The 16,935-nt window shown below is 43.4% G+C and overlaps 1 protein-coding gene across 3 annotated transcripts in view; it reads right to left on the reverse strand.

Moving 5' to 3' along the window:
- LOC126355973 (uncharacterized) overlaps positions 1 to 16,935 on the reverse strand; it is a 185,466-nt gene that overhangs the window by 22,973 nt on the left and 145,558 nt on the right. For 2 of the 3 annotated variants that reach the window (XM_050006579.1, XM_050006582.1), the window contains 2 exons: positions 5,924 to 6,058; positions 905 to 1,057 (listed from right to left, as the gene is read on the reverse strand). In XM_050006579.1, the coding sequence (XP_049862536.1) occupies positions 905 to 1,057; positions 5,924 to 6,058 (288 nt within the window). The remainder of the gene's footprint in view (positions 1 to 904; positions 1,058 to 5,923; positions 6,059 to 16,935) is intronic. The other variant, XM_050006580.1, reaches the window with a different exon arrangement.

Below are 16,935 nucleotides of genomic sequence, written 5' to 3' on the forward strand. Positions count from 1 at the left end.
CTTAAAAAATTTGAATATGAGATTCAAATAGCTTACCATTTAGATACGAAAGTAATCCATCTAAAAAAGGCTTAGTGATTAACTGTCAGTCCTTTGAGACATAATAAATATTATGTAGTTCTTGAAGCGTTTACATTAGGAAGCACGACACATTTTCGCACTCACTCAATCGTTACAACAAAACTGGTAAGTTTTGAATCTTGGCCCATCTTGCAAAAATTCCTGCGGACGTCTGTGATTGCTACAAGGCATTTATTACTGATATTACACAATTGATAATTTCTACCCAGTCCCGCGTATCTAACTTACGTTGATCAACATTACTTAGAGTATGTAATAACGCAGCAAGACTGAGGATTAATCCGGATCCTTTAGCAAGCCTTTCTGAGTAAACTTGTGGAGCAATACATAGCGAAAATTCTCGGTGTGCGTGGGGGTGGGGGGGGGGGGGGGGAGGGTCATTGCTAAGAGCGCATACATTCTGGCCGCGTGTACGTGTTGCCACAGAACAACCCAGAACGAGACGCAGGAAGAATTTCAAGGTTGCAGCTAGAGTTTGTGCACAGTTGTATGAGCAGATGCTGCTGGAACAACAGTGTGAAGTACTAATTGCCGCAAAATGTTTCGCAAACTTCTCTGAAAGGCTGTCTGAAACCGGTGCGCCACCTGGTGGAGTCTGAGGAATGGACCGGAGCGTATGTAGCGATCGAAACCTTCCTTTCCGGTACTGGTTCCTGCGCAATACCACGAGCATTCGTGAAACTCCTTGCACTTTGGTTGCTCCTGGAGGCTTATTACGTTCAGTCTGCGTGACAGACGTGCTTGGAAAATGGCGACTAGTCAGACGACCACCTGGACGTACGGCAGTGGTGAGACTACTTTTCTCACGGCAGGCAGCGCTTACCTAGCTGTATGCGTGCTGGGACGGCGGACGGGTCTATCCAGAAGCTGACCCAGGAGCAGGAGACGATGAGGCCGCAGGGGACGTACACTTGCAGGATGAAGTAGCCCGTGTGCCTCTTCATGTGGAACACCGCCTTTATCATCGAGTGTCTCACTGCAACACATACCCACTATTTAGTGACCTTAATAAAAGCGGAGGCACATGACGAGTCTCCGCACTACACCTGTTTTCTCTGGCCTGTCAGTTCAGTAACAGCCTGAGACGTAACTCAATCGGCTTTATAAATGAATGAATTATTCGATCCAAAGATTTAATGAAGTGTACGATACAAAGCAGTTCTTTTTAATAATCTAAGCAAGAAGCAAGATTGTTTACCATAACAGAATAAAAGAGGACTTCGATTCATTTATAGCTGATTCTGACTCACAAACAGCAAAGTGTAACTATAGCCGACACACTTCAGAGCACAGACGATTAAGGCCTGCAGGTGACCCTAGCGAACCAGAATGAAGCTCGACAGCTCTACAGTTGCTTGTCCTACTAACAGGAGAGTGAAGGGAGATGGCCAGAAGAGTACTGAGAAGCACGAGAAGAATCAGTGAAATGAAAGTGATGCCCTCCGATCAGTCACCATGCTGTCTTCAGGCAGCAAAATTTTGTTGGACCTGACGGGACAGGCAATCTGGTAAGAAAGATTGAGAGAAACTACACACATCAAAAGAAGTTTTGCATCACCTCGGTTCCGAGAGTTCTTGAACCTGTACAGAAAATTGGAAAAGAGATCAACATAAACATCATTTCCGCACTTTTAATTGCTCATAAAAAACCCACATTTCTTGTTGTACCACCATACAGCGAGACCTTCAGAGGTGGTGGTCAAGAATCCTGTACACACCGCTACCTCTAATAACCAGTAGCACGCCCTCTTGCATTGATGCAAACCTGTATTCGTTGTGGCATACTATCCACAAGTTCATCAAGGATCCTTTATTGTATGATTACATGATGGCGGAACAAACACTGGTAGCAGTTACTTCTGTAAAATATCTGGGAGTATGCGTGTGGAACGATTTGATGTGGAATGATCAAATAAAATTAATTGTTGGTACGGCGGGTACCAGGTTGAGATTCATTGGGAGAGTCCTTAGAAAATGTAGTCCATTAACAAAGGAGGTGGCTTACAAAACACTCGTTCGACCTATACTTGAGTATTGCTCATCAGTGTGGGATCCGTACCAGATCGGGTTGACAGAGGAGATAGAGAAGATCCAATGAAGAGCGGCGTGTTTCGTCACAGGGTTATTTGGTAAGCGTGATAGCGTTACGGAGATGTTTAGCAAACTCAAGTGGCAGACTCTGCAAGAGAGGCGCTCTGCATCGCGGTGTAGCTTGCTCGCCAGGTTTCGAGAGGTTGCGTTTCTGGATGAGGTATCGAATATATTGCATCCCCCTACTTACATCTCCCGAGGAGATCACGAATGTAAAATTAGAGAGATTCGAGCGCGCACGGAGGCTTTCAGACAGTCGTTCTTCCCGCGAACCATACGCGACTGGAACAGAAAAGTGAGGTAATGACAGTGGCACGTAAAGTGCCCTCCGCCACACACCGTTGGGTGACTTGCGGAGAATAAATGTAGATGTAGATGTAAAAGGCACTGTTGGTCCAGATTGTCCCATTTCTCAACGGCGATTCGGCGTAGAATCCTCAGAGTTGTTGGTGGATCACGTAGTACATAAACAACCCTTTTCAATCTACCCCAGGCATGTTCGATAGGGTTAATGTCTGGAGAACATGCTGGCCACTCTAGTCGAGTAATGTCGTTATCCTGAAGAAAGTGATTCACAAGATGTGGACGATGGGGGCGCGTATTGTCGTCTACGAAGACGAATGCCTCGCCAATATTCTACCAATATGGTTGCACTGTCAGTCGGAGGATGGCATTCACGTATCGTACTCCCGGTACGGCGCTTTCCATGACCAACAACGGTGTACGTCGGCCCAACATGTCAGCCCAAAAGAGCGGGAAACCTCCAACTTGCTGCACTAGCTGGACAGTGTGTCTAAGGCCCTCAGCCTGACCGGGTTGCCTCCAAACACGTCTCTGATGATTGTCTGGTTGAAGGCATATGCGACACTCATTGGTGATGAGAACGTGATGCCAATCCTGAGCGGTCCATTCGGCATGTTTTTGGGCCCATCTGTACCGCGCTGCATGGTGTCGTGGTTGCAAAGATGAACCTCGCCATGTCGTCGGAAGTGAAGATGCATGTCATGCAGCCTACTGCGAACAGTTTGAGTCTGCACGATAAGCATTATTAAACATGGTGGCGTTGCTGTCAGGGTTCCTCCTAGCCATAATCCGTAGGTAGCGGTCATCCACTGTAGTAGTCGCCCTTGGGCGGCCTGAGCGAGGCATGTCATCGACAGTTCCTGTCTCTCTGTCTCGCCTCCATGTCCGAACAACATCGCTTTGATTCACTCCGAGACTTCTGGACACTTCCCTTCTTGAGAGCCCTTCCTGGCACAAAGTAACAATGCTCACGTGATGGAACCGCGGTATTGACCCTCTGGCCGCGGGTACGTGTTGCCACTGAACAACGCAGAACGAACGCAGGAAAAATTTCAAGGTTGTAGCTCGAGTTTGTGCACAGTTGTATGAGCAGATGCTGATGGAACAACAGGTTACCTCCTTGCTGGTGGAATGAGTGGAACTGATCGGCTGTCGGACCCCCTCCGTCTAATAGGCGCTTCTCATGCAGGGTTGTGTACATCTTTGAGCGGGTGACATCTCTGAACAGTCAAAGGGACTGTGTCTGTGATACAATATCCACGGCCAACGTCTGCCCTCAGTTCTGGGAACTGAGGTGACGCAAAACTTTTTTGATGTGTACATAAAGGAATATCATTATTTAGCGTTATTACCAAAAGTCGCGAAAAGTATTTGAACAATTTACTTCACATTTTTACATATTTTAACGAACATTTGGACAGACATTTGCTTGTTTGGTGTATATAAATATATATTTTATGTATAAAGGGGAAACATTGTTACCAAAAATCACGGAGAGTTCTTGACTTATGTCCTACAAGTTCTTGTGCTATACTCTAATGAACATGCGGACGGACAAATGCTATAGATTGAAACGTTGTGGATACATATGAAAGAACATTCGGAAAAGAAACAACGAACAAACCATTGAAAGTTCCACATTTTAATTTCGACATGACATGGTATCATTCGTTAATTGCATGCCACGTTTACGCTTTAGGTTAGAAATGTTGATCAATGTGACCGCCATTTGCATTCACGACACTCTGGAACCGGACTAGAGATAACATTTCACAGTTGTTCGCAACACTTTTCGAACGGTGGACCATGGAATATTCAGCTGTCGTGATACAGCCTGAACATCGCTCATTACGTCCAGCAGTCTCAGCCATGGAATCAGTAACTTCTTCAACAATTTGTGGCGAACTCGCCTTCGCCCTCTCTCAGGAGCGATTCCCAAATCGACAATTAATTCTAACTTCCATATCATGTCCACCCCGGTGCGTAAAGAGGATCTCTCTGTATTTCTTTAATGTGTCGATTCTCGCGAAGAGCAGCGACACTGTTACTGTTGTTTTGATAAAACAGCTTTACGAGTATAGCTTTGCTCACCTTGTCCAAATCCACTTTGACTGTATGCAGCTGCAATGCGCACTGATGCTTATGTTTCAACACTCCGTCACCGTATCAGTACCGGCGCCTAACGGCAAGTTATGACACAAACACAACTAACAAAGCAAATCCTGCAGCGCAGAGTTTGTACATCATTCCTGTAAAGTTGTGTACCCATATGGTAAATAGTTTCCCTCTACACTGACTCTATCAGTGTAAGTTTAATTATAACTACACCCTGCACTTGACCAATTTACTCCAGATTTCTACATCATACTCTCATGAACATTCGGAGGAAAATATGCTATATATATGTTTTTAAAATTATAACACTGAAATATATATGCAATATATTATGGGACAACTTTGTTAGTTATTACTAACTGTAATTAGCTATTACTAACTATAATTTACTTCAAATTTTTACGCAATATAGTAATGAACTTTCAGTCGGACCAACACTACATATATTTTAAACGAAAATGAATGGGTTTTCTGTTGAAATCGACTGCGTGGAAAAAAAATTGCTGTGCTGTGCTGTGAAAATGTGTGGTTTCGTTTTCTTTCTCGCCCTCTGTTTCAACTACGATTGTATACTCAACAATGTGTTGCTTTGTTTTCTTACTCGTCGTCAGTTTGACAGGAAACAGTAACGTTGTATTTATGGTTCATCGGCTTTTGATTAGACTACTACAACAGAATCTGAATCGCCTGAAATTTGCAACCCTACCCATTCGTAGATTAAAACTATACGAATTGCTGTCAAAAAAGCTACTGCCCTCACACTTCCAGCAGCTGGAGAGGTCTCCGTCATACCAATTTACCGACTCATTTTAATAAACTTCAGTTCTAAATAAGGATTTTGATACAACATCGAAAAATAAGTCTCAATGTCAAAGACAGGGTAGAAAAGGAGAAGAAGGACGGAGAGAGGGTGAGGGAAGGAAATGGAAGGGGGGAAGGAGGAAAGAGAGGGAGTAGGAGAAGTAGAGGGAGGAAGAGGAGGAGATGGACAGAGACAAGGGGAGTAGGAAAGGGAGAGGGAGGGGGGAGGAGTAGTTGGGCAGGGATAAGGGGTAGCAGGTGTTGCAGAGAGACTGGTGAAAGAGGAGGAAGAGATGGTCACAGGAAGGGGGGAAGAAGAGAAGGACAGAAGTGGGAAGGAGTTTAGGATGTATACTGAATTAACATACATATTCAGCAATTGCAAAGCGTTGCCTGGTTCACTAAAAACCAATATTCAAGGCACAGAAGAAGTCGGAAATGTTGTCATTTCAAAAATTTTATACGACTATGGCACCTACCCAAAAGTTAAAAAAAAGAGCTCAAGTGCGCCAGGGCAGACGGGGGCGCTCACCTTGTCCCAGCATGACGCGCAGCCCGTGCTGTGTGGAGATGTTGGTGAGGTCGTACTGGGCCAGCTCCACGTCCCCGGTGACGACGCGCGCCGTGTCCGGCCAGCGGTACACCATGTCGCTCTCGCCGTAGCCGTCTGCAGCAGCCAGCACCAACCACCACTCTGGATGCAGCCTCTGCGGCAGCTCACACTCTGGTTAAAACTGGCACGCAGCTCGCAATGTCGCCGTCACCCAACAATCCGTTTTTATCTCAAACACTTAACTATTCTAGAGCATGGGAGTGCCTGTAAATTATCTCTACAATGTTACTTTAACAACGTTAAAACTATATTATAGTGTAAAATATGGCTATTCAGAATGCTTTATTTCCATATTTATAAACGTCGATGTGTGGGCTCCAAGTATAGGGATGGCATCCCACAGGAAGCAGTCTGATGGTGTGAGGTTAATAGACTGAGGAGGCGATCGAATCTCATCACCACGTGCAATCCACCTACCCATAACTTTTTCATCCTGAAGCTGACAGTCATTCAAAGAGCAGTGAGGTGGTGCCACGTCCTGATTAGATACGGCATCACGTTGCAGGTGTTCAGTTTCTCTGCCAGGAGAAACGGAAAAGTGGTAAAAGCTGACTTCAGGGAAGATCATTTTGGTTTCTGGAGAAATGTATCAACACTTTTGGTAATACTCACCCAACGACTTTTCATAGATGGTAGGTTAAGGAAAGTCAAACCTACGAGAAATGTTGACTGGGATACACTCTTTGAAATCCCGAGGGTAGCAGGGGTAAAATACAGGAAGCAAAAGGCTATTTACACCTTGTACAGAAACCAGAAGGAGTCGAGGAGCATGAAAGGGAAGCAGTAGTTGAGAAGGGAGTGCGATAGTGTAGCATATCCCCAGTGTTATTCAATCTTCACATTGAACAAATAGTATGGGAAACCAAAGAAAAAGTTGTAGTAGGAATTAAAGCTGAGGCAGAATAAATAAAAACTTTCTTTGCCGATGACACTGTAATTCTGTCAGAGACAGCAAAGGACTTGGACGAACGGTTAAACGGAATGGACAGTGTCTTGAAAGGGGGATACAAGATGAACATCAGGAAAAGCAAAATAAGGATAATGTAATGTAGTAGAATCAAATCAGATGATGAATCAGGTTAGAAAGTGAGACACTTAAAGTAGTAGATGAGTCTTCCTATTTGGACAGCAAAACAACTGATGATGGCCGAAGTAGAGAGGATATATAGAATGTAGACTGGCAATAGCAAGAAAAGCATTTCTGAAGATGAGAAATGTGCTAAAATCGAGTTTAGATTTAAGTGTCAGGAAGTCCTTTTTGAAAATATTTATATGGAGTGTAGCCACACACGGAAGTGAAACATGGACAACAAACAGTTTAGACAAGAAGAGAATAGAAGCTTTCGAAACATGGTGCTACAGAAGAATGCTGAAGATTAGATGGGTAGTACACATAGTAAACGAGGAAGTATTGAATTCAATTGAGGAGAAAGAAATTTGTGTCACAACCTGACTAGAAGAAGGGACTGGTTGGTAGGATACATTCTGAGACATCGAGGGATCGCCAGTTTAGTACTGGGAGGAAGAGGGAAGTGTGTGAAGGGGGGGGGGCGTAGAGGGAGGGCAAGACATGAATACAGTAAGCAAATTCATAAGGATATAGCTTGCAGTAGTTAATCGGGGATGCAGAGACTCTTGTAACATTTACAGGTAAACATGAATTTTGACGGTATTCTGCTCCGACATGGACCTTCCGGCAATCGTTCGACGGTGTTCATTTTCATACGTTTCACGCCGTACACCCTAATGGCTATCTGTCCTACGAAGCGGGAAACGTGACTCATCTTAAAAGGCCACCTGTTGCCACTCAGTGGACGTCGAATTGCGGGACCAGCGTACACATTGCAGCCTCCGTCGTCGACGAACAGCAGCCATCGTGGGTGCAGGAACCAGGAGCCTGCTACAGAGGCCCAATCGCAGCAACGTTCCCTGGACATTCGTTGAGAAGACACTGTTGGTGGCCCCTTGCGACGTCTTCTCCGGTACACACCTCCGCAACCGTGGTTCACCCCTGTCATCTATGACCCGCTGTGCATCACTGTTGCACCAGGTTTGGATAGTGCCATGCACGGTATGCTTTAACCATGGCGGGACACTTACAGTTTACAAACGTAGCAATTTCGGAAGTGGTTCCACCCTTTCTCCGAAAGCCAATTATCATGTGCTTTTGGGCGTCATATAAATCTCTCCGATTACGCATTACGACAATATTTTCCGCGTCCCCTAGACACACTTTATATACCCTCCACTGCTAGTGCTTCCATCTGCCATCTGTGGGTGGTTATTGCTCGTTTTACGTTGAACACATGCGGTGGTTACATTAATGGGACTCGATCACGTACATGCACAATCTACCCCATATGAAATATGAAATAAAATACAAGACGTTGTTAATTTTTAGCATACATGACTTCTTCTTCACAATATACTCCTTGTGAATCAATACAAGACTAGAAGCGTTGGAAAAACTTTGCGAAAGAATACTGATACCCAGCCTTTGAAATTGCCTGCAGTCCCAAGGTCGTAGCTTCCCAAATATTTGAAATCATGTCGAAACGCATTTCTTTTACTGTCATTTTCAGTTTCTGAAATAACCAGTAGTCGCACTGATACAAATATGGCAAATAAGAAGGGTGTTCAAGCACCACAATACACTACTGAGCAAAGAAATCGCTTACCATTTCACTTTTGTGCGCCGGTGCATTGTCGTGCAACAGGCAGCATTTTTCTTGATTCCGATATTCAGTATAATCCGAACAACACTCTCCCATAAACCACATAAAACACCCAATTAGCAATCTGCATTCACCAGTTGACCTTCAGAGTGAATTCTATGTTGATAATTCCTGTATCAAAGAAATCAGTGTCCCGTCACGTCCTTTTTTGCACGCGCATTTTTTTAGGTCTCAGAGATTCTGGACTTTTCCATTCCGACCTTTGACACTTGGTAATTGGCTTGTACTGAACATGTTTCACCACCAGTTACGATGTAAGAAATGACCCCTCAGTCCCTACCGGCCAGTTGTTCCATTTCTCTGCAACTTTCCACTCCGCAATGTTTCTGTTCGTTAGTAAGTGAGTGGAACAGATCGTCTGTTTTCCGAAATTTTTAGTTAGATTGCAATGCACAGTTGCAATTGAGCTCCTCAATTAACCTGGTAGATGCACAACGAAGTATTACGGCCACTTTTTGTAACTTTCGATTATGCTCCTGGGCATGGATCATTTGCACTGCTCTCTCTCTCTCTCTCTCTCTCTCTCTCTCTCTCTCTCTCTCTCTCTCTCTGTGTGTGTGTGTGTGTGTGTCTGTCGCACTTTTGCCAAGTTTAATACAAAACTTAATCAGCGGAAAATGCTTATATCGGAGCACAAAAAATGTAAATATCTTCCTTTCTTGAAAGACTCTTACAGAAAAGCGGGGTACTAGCTACCTCAATACTCACTCTCCCTCCCTCACCAACAATTTCAGCCTGCGAATTTATTCCCGCTCTCTGAAAACAGAATTTTCTAAACTCTTTTACCCTGTCTCTCACTGTATTTAAGCCTTCGTACTCAGCACCTGCTCTCTTACTGCCTCTGTTTTCCCATTGTTTTACAATATGGCCCACTGCCATTATTTCCTCTCTCACTTGCATTGTCCGCTTTTGTTATTCTTTCCAACTGCCACCGCCTGTCATATCTGGGCAGCTCAAAAGTTCTGGGAGGTTCAAGTTATTTTCCCCCTACATCTATGTGTTTAAGATTTCGGTCCAAAATGCGCCTCGCTTCCCACGCCCGGGTTCGATTCCCGGCGGGGTCAGGGATTTTCTCTGCCTCGTGATGACTGGGTGTTGTGTGTTGTCCTCAGGTTAGTTAGGTTTAAGTAGTTCTAAGTTCTAGGGGACTGATGACCATAGATGTTAAGTCCCATAGTGCTCAGAGCCATTTGAACCATTTGAACCAAAATGCGCCCGCCCCTTTCTCTTCTTGTTAAACTGCGTCAATCTAGGAGGGCTCATTATGTATGATCTAGACTCATTTGCAATTCCCATCTCCACTGTCTTCTCTCTCATTTGCTCCCACGGCTTCTTTTTGCATCCATCTCTCTTTCTCATTTACTCCACTGTGAACCATTTCAACCAAAATGCGCCCGCCCCTTTCTCTTCTTGTTAAACTGCGTCAATCTAGGAGGGCTCATTATGTATGATCTAGACTCATTTGCAATTCCCATTTCCACTGTCTTCTCTCTCATTTGCTCCCACGGCTTCTTTTTGCATCCATCTCTCTTTCTCATTTACTCCACTGTGTCTCACTGACCATCAATAACTCCTCTCTCTTTGGCTCCCTCTGCTATTGTCTTCATCCATCTCTCTTTTTCTCTCACTGCCACTTTCTCTCTCCCACCATCACTGTCTGTTCTCTCTTTCTCTCCCACTGGCACTCTCTTACCCTTTTCCACAGTCTCTGCCTCTCTGATACTCTCTTTCAGCACAAAGAGGACGAATAAGTCAAAATTTTTCGCGAGAAAGGTGGAATGAACATTCAGGCATCTGGTTCCCCGCTTTTCTGTCAGTGTCTTTTAAAGAGGAAAATACACGCCTTTTTGTGCTCTGACGAGAGCTCTTGTCCGCTGGTTCTTTTCTTTTTCCTGTTATGGCAGTGCACGCATAATTTAAGGTTAAAAAAATTTCATTACATTGTTTCTGGATGCTTTGCTCATAGAACGCCTTGCTTATGATTTGCATCTTGAAAAAGTAAAAGTGTTATTACCTATAATTTACTTAATTTGCGGTTTTTCCAGTGGTACATAATTTTTGGCAGTCATGAGTTCTTTTCAGGCACGGAATATATTTGTATAGGCGTGAAGTTCACATTATACAGAGGCAGCGCTTCATACAGTTTTACTGGTGAAAAAATGCTGACTAAAAACATAGTTTGGTGACCTCATAACTTTTAAGATGACTCTAAAAATCTTGCTGTGTGGTCACTACGACAGTTAAAACTTCATTTACACCTAAGACCGTATATTTCGTGCGTAGAGTACATGCGAAACTATGGTAAATTTGAAACTCTGGATATCAATAACGGATAACGATATCGAAAAATATTTCACGATTTCCCGAGAACATCACCTTAAGAACATACGGTAAAAATTTCGACGATTTGCAACGAATATAAGTTATGTAAGTGGCTATCTCCACAAATGGTACTTTTGAAACCCAAAAATCACGCTTCTCTGAAGTATCTTGATAATGAATAAAGATTCTCGAAAACGGAAAAATGTGATAACTAGATGTACCTATGTCTAAAGAATGCACAGTTAAAATTTGAGGCATTTGCTATGATTAGCTATTTAGATAATTGCGACCCACCGTGCAAAACCATCTAAAAATCGATTTTTGCTGTTTCCTGCATCAGTATGGTACCTTTGAACCTGTGGGGTCCGTAGCGGATACTGATACCGAAGAAAAGTTTCGAATTTTTCCGAGAATATCATCTTAAGGATATATGGGGAAAATTTTGACGATCTGCCATGAATAGAAATTGCATAAGTGGGCATCCCCATAATGAAACTTTTAGTACACAAAAATCATGGATTTTCGAGATTTCCAAGGGAACCGTTCTTGAAGAAATAAGGCTTTTATATGCCGTCTGAGGTACACTCTCGTCCACACCTGATGCAAAAGAACCAACCGATTTGCTGAATTTGATAGGGCAAGAAGAAGAGTGTAATGTTTAAATTTTGATCCTTTACAATATATCTCTTCTCGCGATTGCTATGCAAATAGTCGCTAGGACAGTTACTATCTAAAACACTTGACCCATTATCACTGTGATCGATATAACCGGAAATATAACTCTTTGAAACATGGCATTTTACGTGCGGCTTTTTGGAACGTATTGGTACCGTACCTTGTGGTGCAGGGATCGATGTTCGCACGTTGCTCCAATTACTTCTAACACGGAAGTTTGAAACACATTGTTACTGTTCGTTTATTACGAGCAGTCTACGATCACAACGCTGTTAAATTTAAAATGGAAGATAGAGCGAGATAAGTCGGGGCAGCAAGGGCAACATGCGTTGTTGCACTATCTTGTTGAAGTTGTCATGGACACCAGCCGTAACATGTCAGAAAAGTAGGGACAGCTATCCAAATTGCCAGGTAGTATAAGGGGGGCTATATTCAAATGTTGTTGTTGTTGTGGTCTTCAGTCCTGAGACTGGTTTGATGCAGCTCTCCATGCTACTCTGTCGTGTGCAAGCTTCTTCATCTCCCAGTACCTACTGCAGCCCACAACCTTCTGAATCTGCTTAGTGTATTCATCTCTTGGTCTCCCTCTACGATTTTTACCCTCCACGCTGCCCTCCAATACTAAATTGGTGATCCCTCGATGTCTCAGAACATGTCCTACCAACCGATCCATTCTTCTAGTCAAGTTGTGCCACAAACTCCTCTTCTCCCCAATTGTATTCAATACCTCCTCATTAGTTATGTGCTCTACCCATCTAATCTTCAGCATTCTTCTGTAGCACCACCTTTCGATAGCTTCTATTCTCTTCTTGTCCAAACTGTTTATTGTCCATGTTTCACTTCCATACATGGCTACACTCCATACAAATACTTTCAAACTCTTTCCTTGCCATTGCCAGTCTACATTTTACATCCTCTCTACTTCGACCATCATCTGTTATCTTGCTCCCCAAATAGCAAAACTCCTTTACTACTTTAAGTGTCTCATTTCCTAATCTAATTCTCTCAGCATCACCCGACTTAATTCGACTACATTCCATTATCCTCGTTTGCTTTTGTAGATGTTCATCTTATACCCTCCTCTCAAGACACTGCCCATTCAGTTCAACTGTTCTTCCAAGTCCTTTGCTGTCTCTGGCAGAATTACAATGTCATCGGCGAACCTCAAAGTTTTTATTTCTTCTCCATGGATTTTAATACCTACTCCGAACTTTTCTTTTATTTCCTTTACTGCTTGCTCAATATACAGATTGAATAATATCGGGGAGAATTTACAACCCTGTCTCACTCCATTCCCAACTACTGCTTCCCTTTCATACCCCTCGATTCTTGTAACTGCCATCTGATTACTGTACAAATTGTAAACAGCCATTCGCTCCCTGTGTTTTACCCCTGCCACCTTCAGAATTTGACAGCCAGCATTGTCAAAAGCTTCCTTTTAAGTCTACAAATGCTAGAAACGTAGGTTTGCCTTTCCTTAATCTTTCTTTTAAGATAAGTCGTAAGGTCAGTATTGCCTCACGTGTTCCAACATTTCTATGGAATCCAAACTGATCTTCCCTGAGGTCAGCTCTTACCAGATTTTCCATTCGTCCGTAAAGAATTCGCTTTAGTGTTTTGCAGCTGTGACTTATTAAACTGATAGTTCGGTAATTTTCACATCTGTCATCACCTGCTTTCTTTGGGATTGGAATTATTATATTCTTCTTGAAGTCTGAGGGAATTTCGCTTGTCTGATACATCTTGCTCACCAGATGGTAGAGTTTTGTCAGGACTGTCTCTCCCAAGGCTATCAGTAGTTCTAATGGAATGTTGTCTACTCCCGGGGCCTTGTTTCGACTTAGGTCTTTCAGCGCTCTGTCAAACTCTTCACGCAGTATCATATCTCCCATATTTCAAATAGTGGCAAATAAGATAAATAAATATTTCGCTGTTAGTTGCGACAGTCCTGTATAACACGACTTTCAACTTCCTACTTTATAAATAATAATGAAAACAACTGAGTGATTTCCCCTACTTCAACGATGATTCGTTTCATTTACCCGCGAATCACAGTCTATGCAGACTGCAGCCTTTATCAAGTCCCCGGCGTGTGCAGTATTAACTGTTGTCTGTAAGCAGCCAGATTGCGGAGGCGCGTGTTCTGGAACAGTGGTGGGGCTATATCCTCTCTCCGCGCCGTCCCACTTTGGGCACTGGCAGTCGGCTAACTAGATTTGGGCTGCCGTGCCGGCTGCGATACGGCGCCGCAGCCGCCTCCGCCTCCGCCTCCACCTACGCCGCCGCCGTCGCGTCGCCGCCGCCTCCGAGGCCCGCAATTAGGCCCGCGACGCTAATGGCGGCCGCTTGACGCGCTGCAGATCTGGCGCGGATTATCGCGGATTCCGCTCTGCCGGGCTGCCACATGGCAGCAGGCGGCAACACCGCGGTAGCGCCGAGGTGCCCGAATGCAGGTACAACACTCGCCCCGCTAAAATTACAGCGCCAGGAGGGATTGCAGTTATGCGTATGCAACACTGTAGGAAGAACACACGATTACATTTGTGGGTGATTTGACGTTATGCACGGTGTGTTATTTAGTACTAACAATCGCACTATACCTGCTGGGCATCGAGGAGGCCAATTGAGGTTGAATGATACAAGTACGTCATTAGTTCCGTCACCTCGATGCTTGAGATTATTAATCACATTGGTTATCGAGTGGTGGCAGCCCACGACTATAGTGCGTGTCATTTACGACGGCGGCCGAGTTTAGGTTCGTTCTGCGCATCTGACGTCACAAAACACAGTCAGTCAATGAACAGAGAACGACGTTGCCATAGCTCGATTGCAGTGCAGAGCACGGACGAGGGTCTTCAGTTTTAAAAACGTTCAGTCATAAACACAGTAATTGAACAAAAGCAATGTCTTGATAGCAGACGTTCTTTACAGAAAGTTTGGAAAAAGCATTCTTTATACCAATTGCTTCATATTCTATTAATTAATTAAACCGAACAAGCAATAAGCCTCCTAATTCAGGCGATAGCAAGGAAAGGTGTTTGTATCAATCTCACGAACCGCTTTTTTGCAATAAAGAACAGCGGTAACTGTTTATTTCCTATTGTACTTCGACGAAACGTCAGTAATTCATAGTCCTAGCAACAGTGTTTGTCGGTATTTTGCGTGATGTTTTATAGGTTTGCATGAGTCCACTGAAACGACGAGCTTTGTTAGCGTAGTGGTTAAGATGTTGGCTTCTAAGTGCAAGGTTCAGACACACTCATCGAAAAATTCGCAGCGGGCTGTAGTACGGAGCATCCTTATGTCGTAACGGGACGTCATCCTATTATTCTGTTTATGTAGCTGAAGAGAAACAGCTTTCCTTTATCCATTTGTATAAAGACAAAACAAGCGTTCAAACCTTGTTGCCGGCCGCGGTGGTCTCGCGGTTCTAGGCGCGCAGTCCGGAACCAGGCGACTGCTACTGTCGCAGGTTCGAATCCTGCCTCGGGCATGGATGTGTGTGATGTCCTTAGGTTAGTTAGGTTTAATTAGTTCTAAGTTCTAGGCGACTGATGACCTGAGAAGTTTAGTCGCATAGTGCTCAGAGTCATTTCAAATCTTGTTCGGTGCTTAATATTTTCTTTATTTAAAAACAATATCAAAGTGTCTTACGTCATGAATTTTATTCGTTCGAATGTAATTTTTTGGAATTTCTTGTGCTTTGTATCTTCATTATAATCATAATAAGTTTTCGGTTTTTCTAATTTTGTCGTCCAATATTTCTTTTCACAGCAATTAAAAAAAATGAAAAGGCATACATACAATTTTCATGTTATCTGTTTTTTTTTTATTTTTGTATATCTTTTCTTCCGCAGTCACTGTTATACTATTCATATTGAGATATATTCTTTTGCGACAGTATTCAGAGAATTATTTAGAGCAGAATTTGGGCTCGTAGGTTGCCGAGCTACTTGATTGTCTGACGCAATTCTTTGCTTCGCTGCTTTGGCAACATAACATCATATGCAATATTTTTGTCGGCCTATGTTTTGGCAAGTATTTACTGTCCGTTGTGACAAAACAGAAATTGTTTGCGCACTGCGCCTCACTGACAATATATTTTAGTTTCTATGTTTTATTACGTCCACAATTCAGTTTTGTGTACTTTGCCAACTTTGTTTTAAAAAGAACGCATTACAAAAAAGCGAAATGATTCTGGTATAAATAAAAGTTTTATTACAGTCGCAAAAGACAGAAGATTTCTCAATATTACATACGACGCCTCTCTGGTATTTAAATTAAATGAGATATTGTTGTACAGTAAATTTTATATGAAATTTAGGTATCTTGTCCACATTTCATTCTCAACACTGTGGCAACTAAAATCGACCATACGGAAAGTATACACTATGGACTTTTACCTCTGCAAATACTTCAAAATTTCGTGCAATGGTATACTACATTTAATGCTGCACAATAACTGCGTTGAACATCGAAACAAAATTAAGTCATTTATGGGAGGAATGTACCAGTCAAGAAGACGTGTAAAAATCAAATTTTTGGGCCAAATAGTTTTTGTGAAATCGAATGATAAGTGTGTCAAAGCAGTCGGAACACCATGTGTCTGCACAGGCGAGCAGTGCAGTGATGGTAAAATCGCGCACAGCGCGGAATGCGGGTAGCACGTCTCTGCAGCAGCGAAACGGTTAATGCGGCCGTGGTGGCTTTACTTCATGAACTGCGCGCTCCCCCCTAAACGTAAGTTTGCGAACTATCCTATACTACGGCGCTGCTTCTCTTGGCGCGTGCATCGTTTGCAACTGGCAACGCAGCAATCTCCCGCGTCTGGGCGGGCGGGCGCGAGCCGCCGAGATAAAAGAATTGAACTATAGTTGTTTTCATTGGGAAGCAGATCTGGAGATCGTGCTGGCCAGGGAACCAAAGTTGGACACTTCTGTATCGAGATAGCTCAGGATAGCAGGGGAAACATGAAGTCTTGCGTTATCCTGTTGGAAGTTGTCATAGACAACAGTCCTAATACGTCAAAAAAGTAGCGACAGCTGCCCATATTGCCAGAGGTGATAGTATTGTGCACCCAGTAGCATCACATACCTTCATGCCAGATCCTGGAGTTGTTTGAGAAAGATAAATGCAGCCTATATGAGGCAGTCAAATGAAAACAAGACAGATGGAGAAAAATTGAGTGAACTGTTTAAT

Source organism: Schistocerca gregaria, chromosome 3, assembly GCF_023897955.1.
Source record: "Schistocerca gregaria isolate iqSchGreg1 chromosome 3, iqSchGreg1.2, whole genome shotgun sequence".
Classification (NCBI taxonomy): Eukaryota; Metazoa; Arthropoda; class Insecta; order Orthoptera; family Acrididae; genus Schistocerca; species Schistocerca gregaria.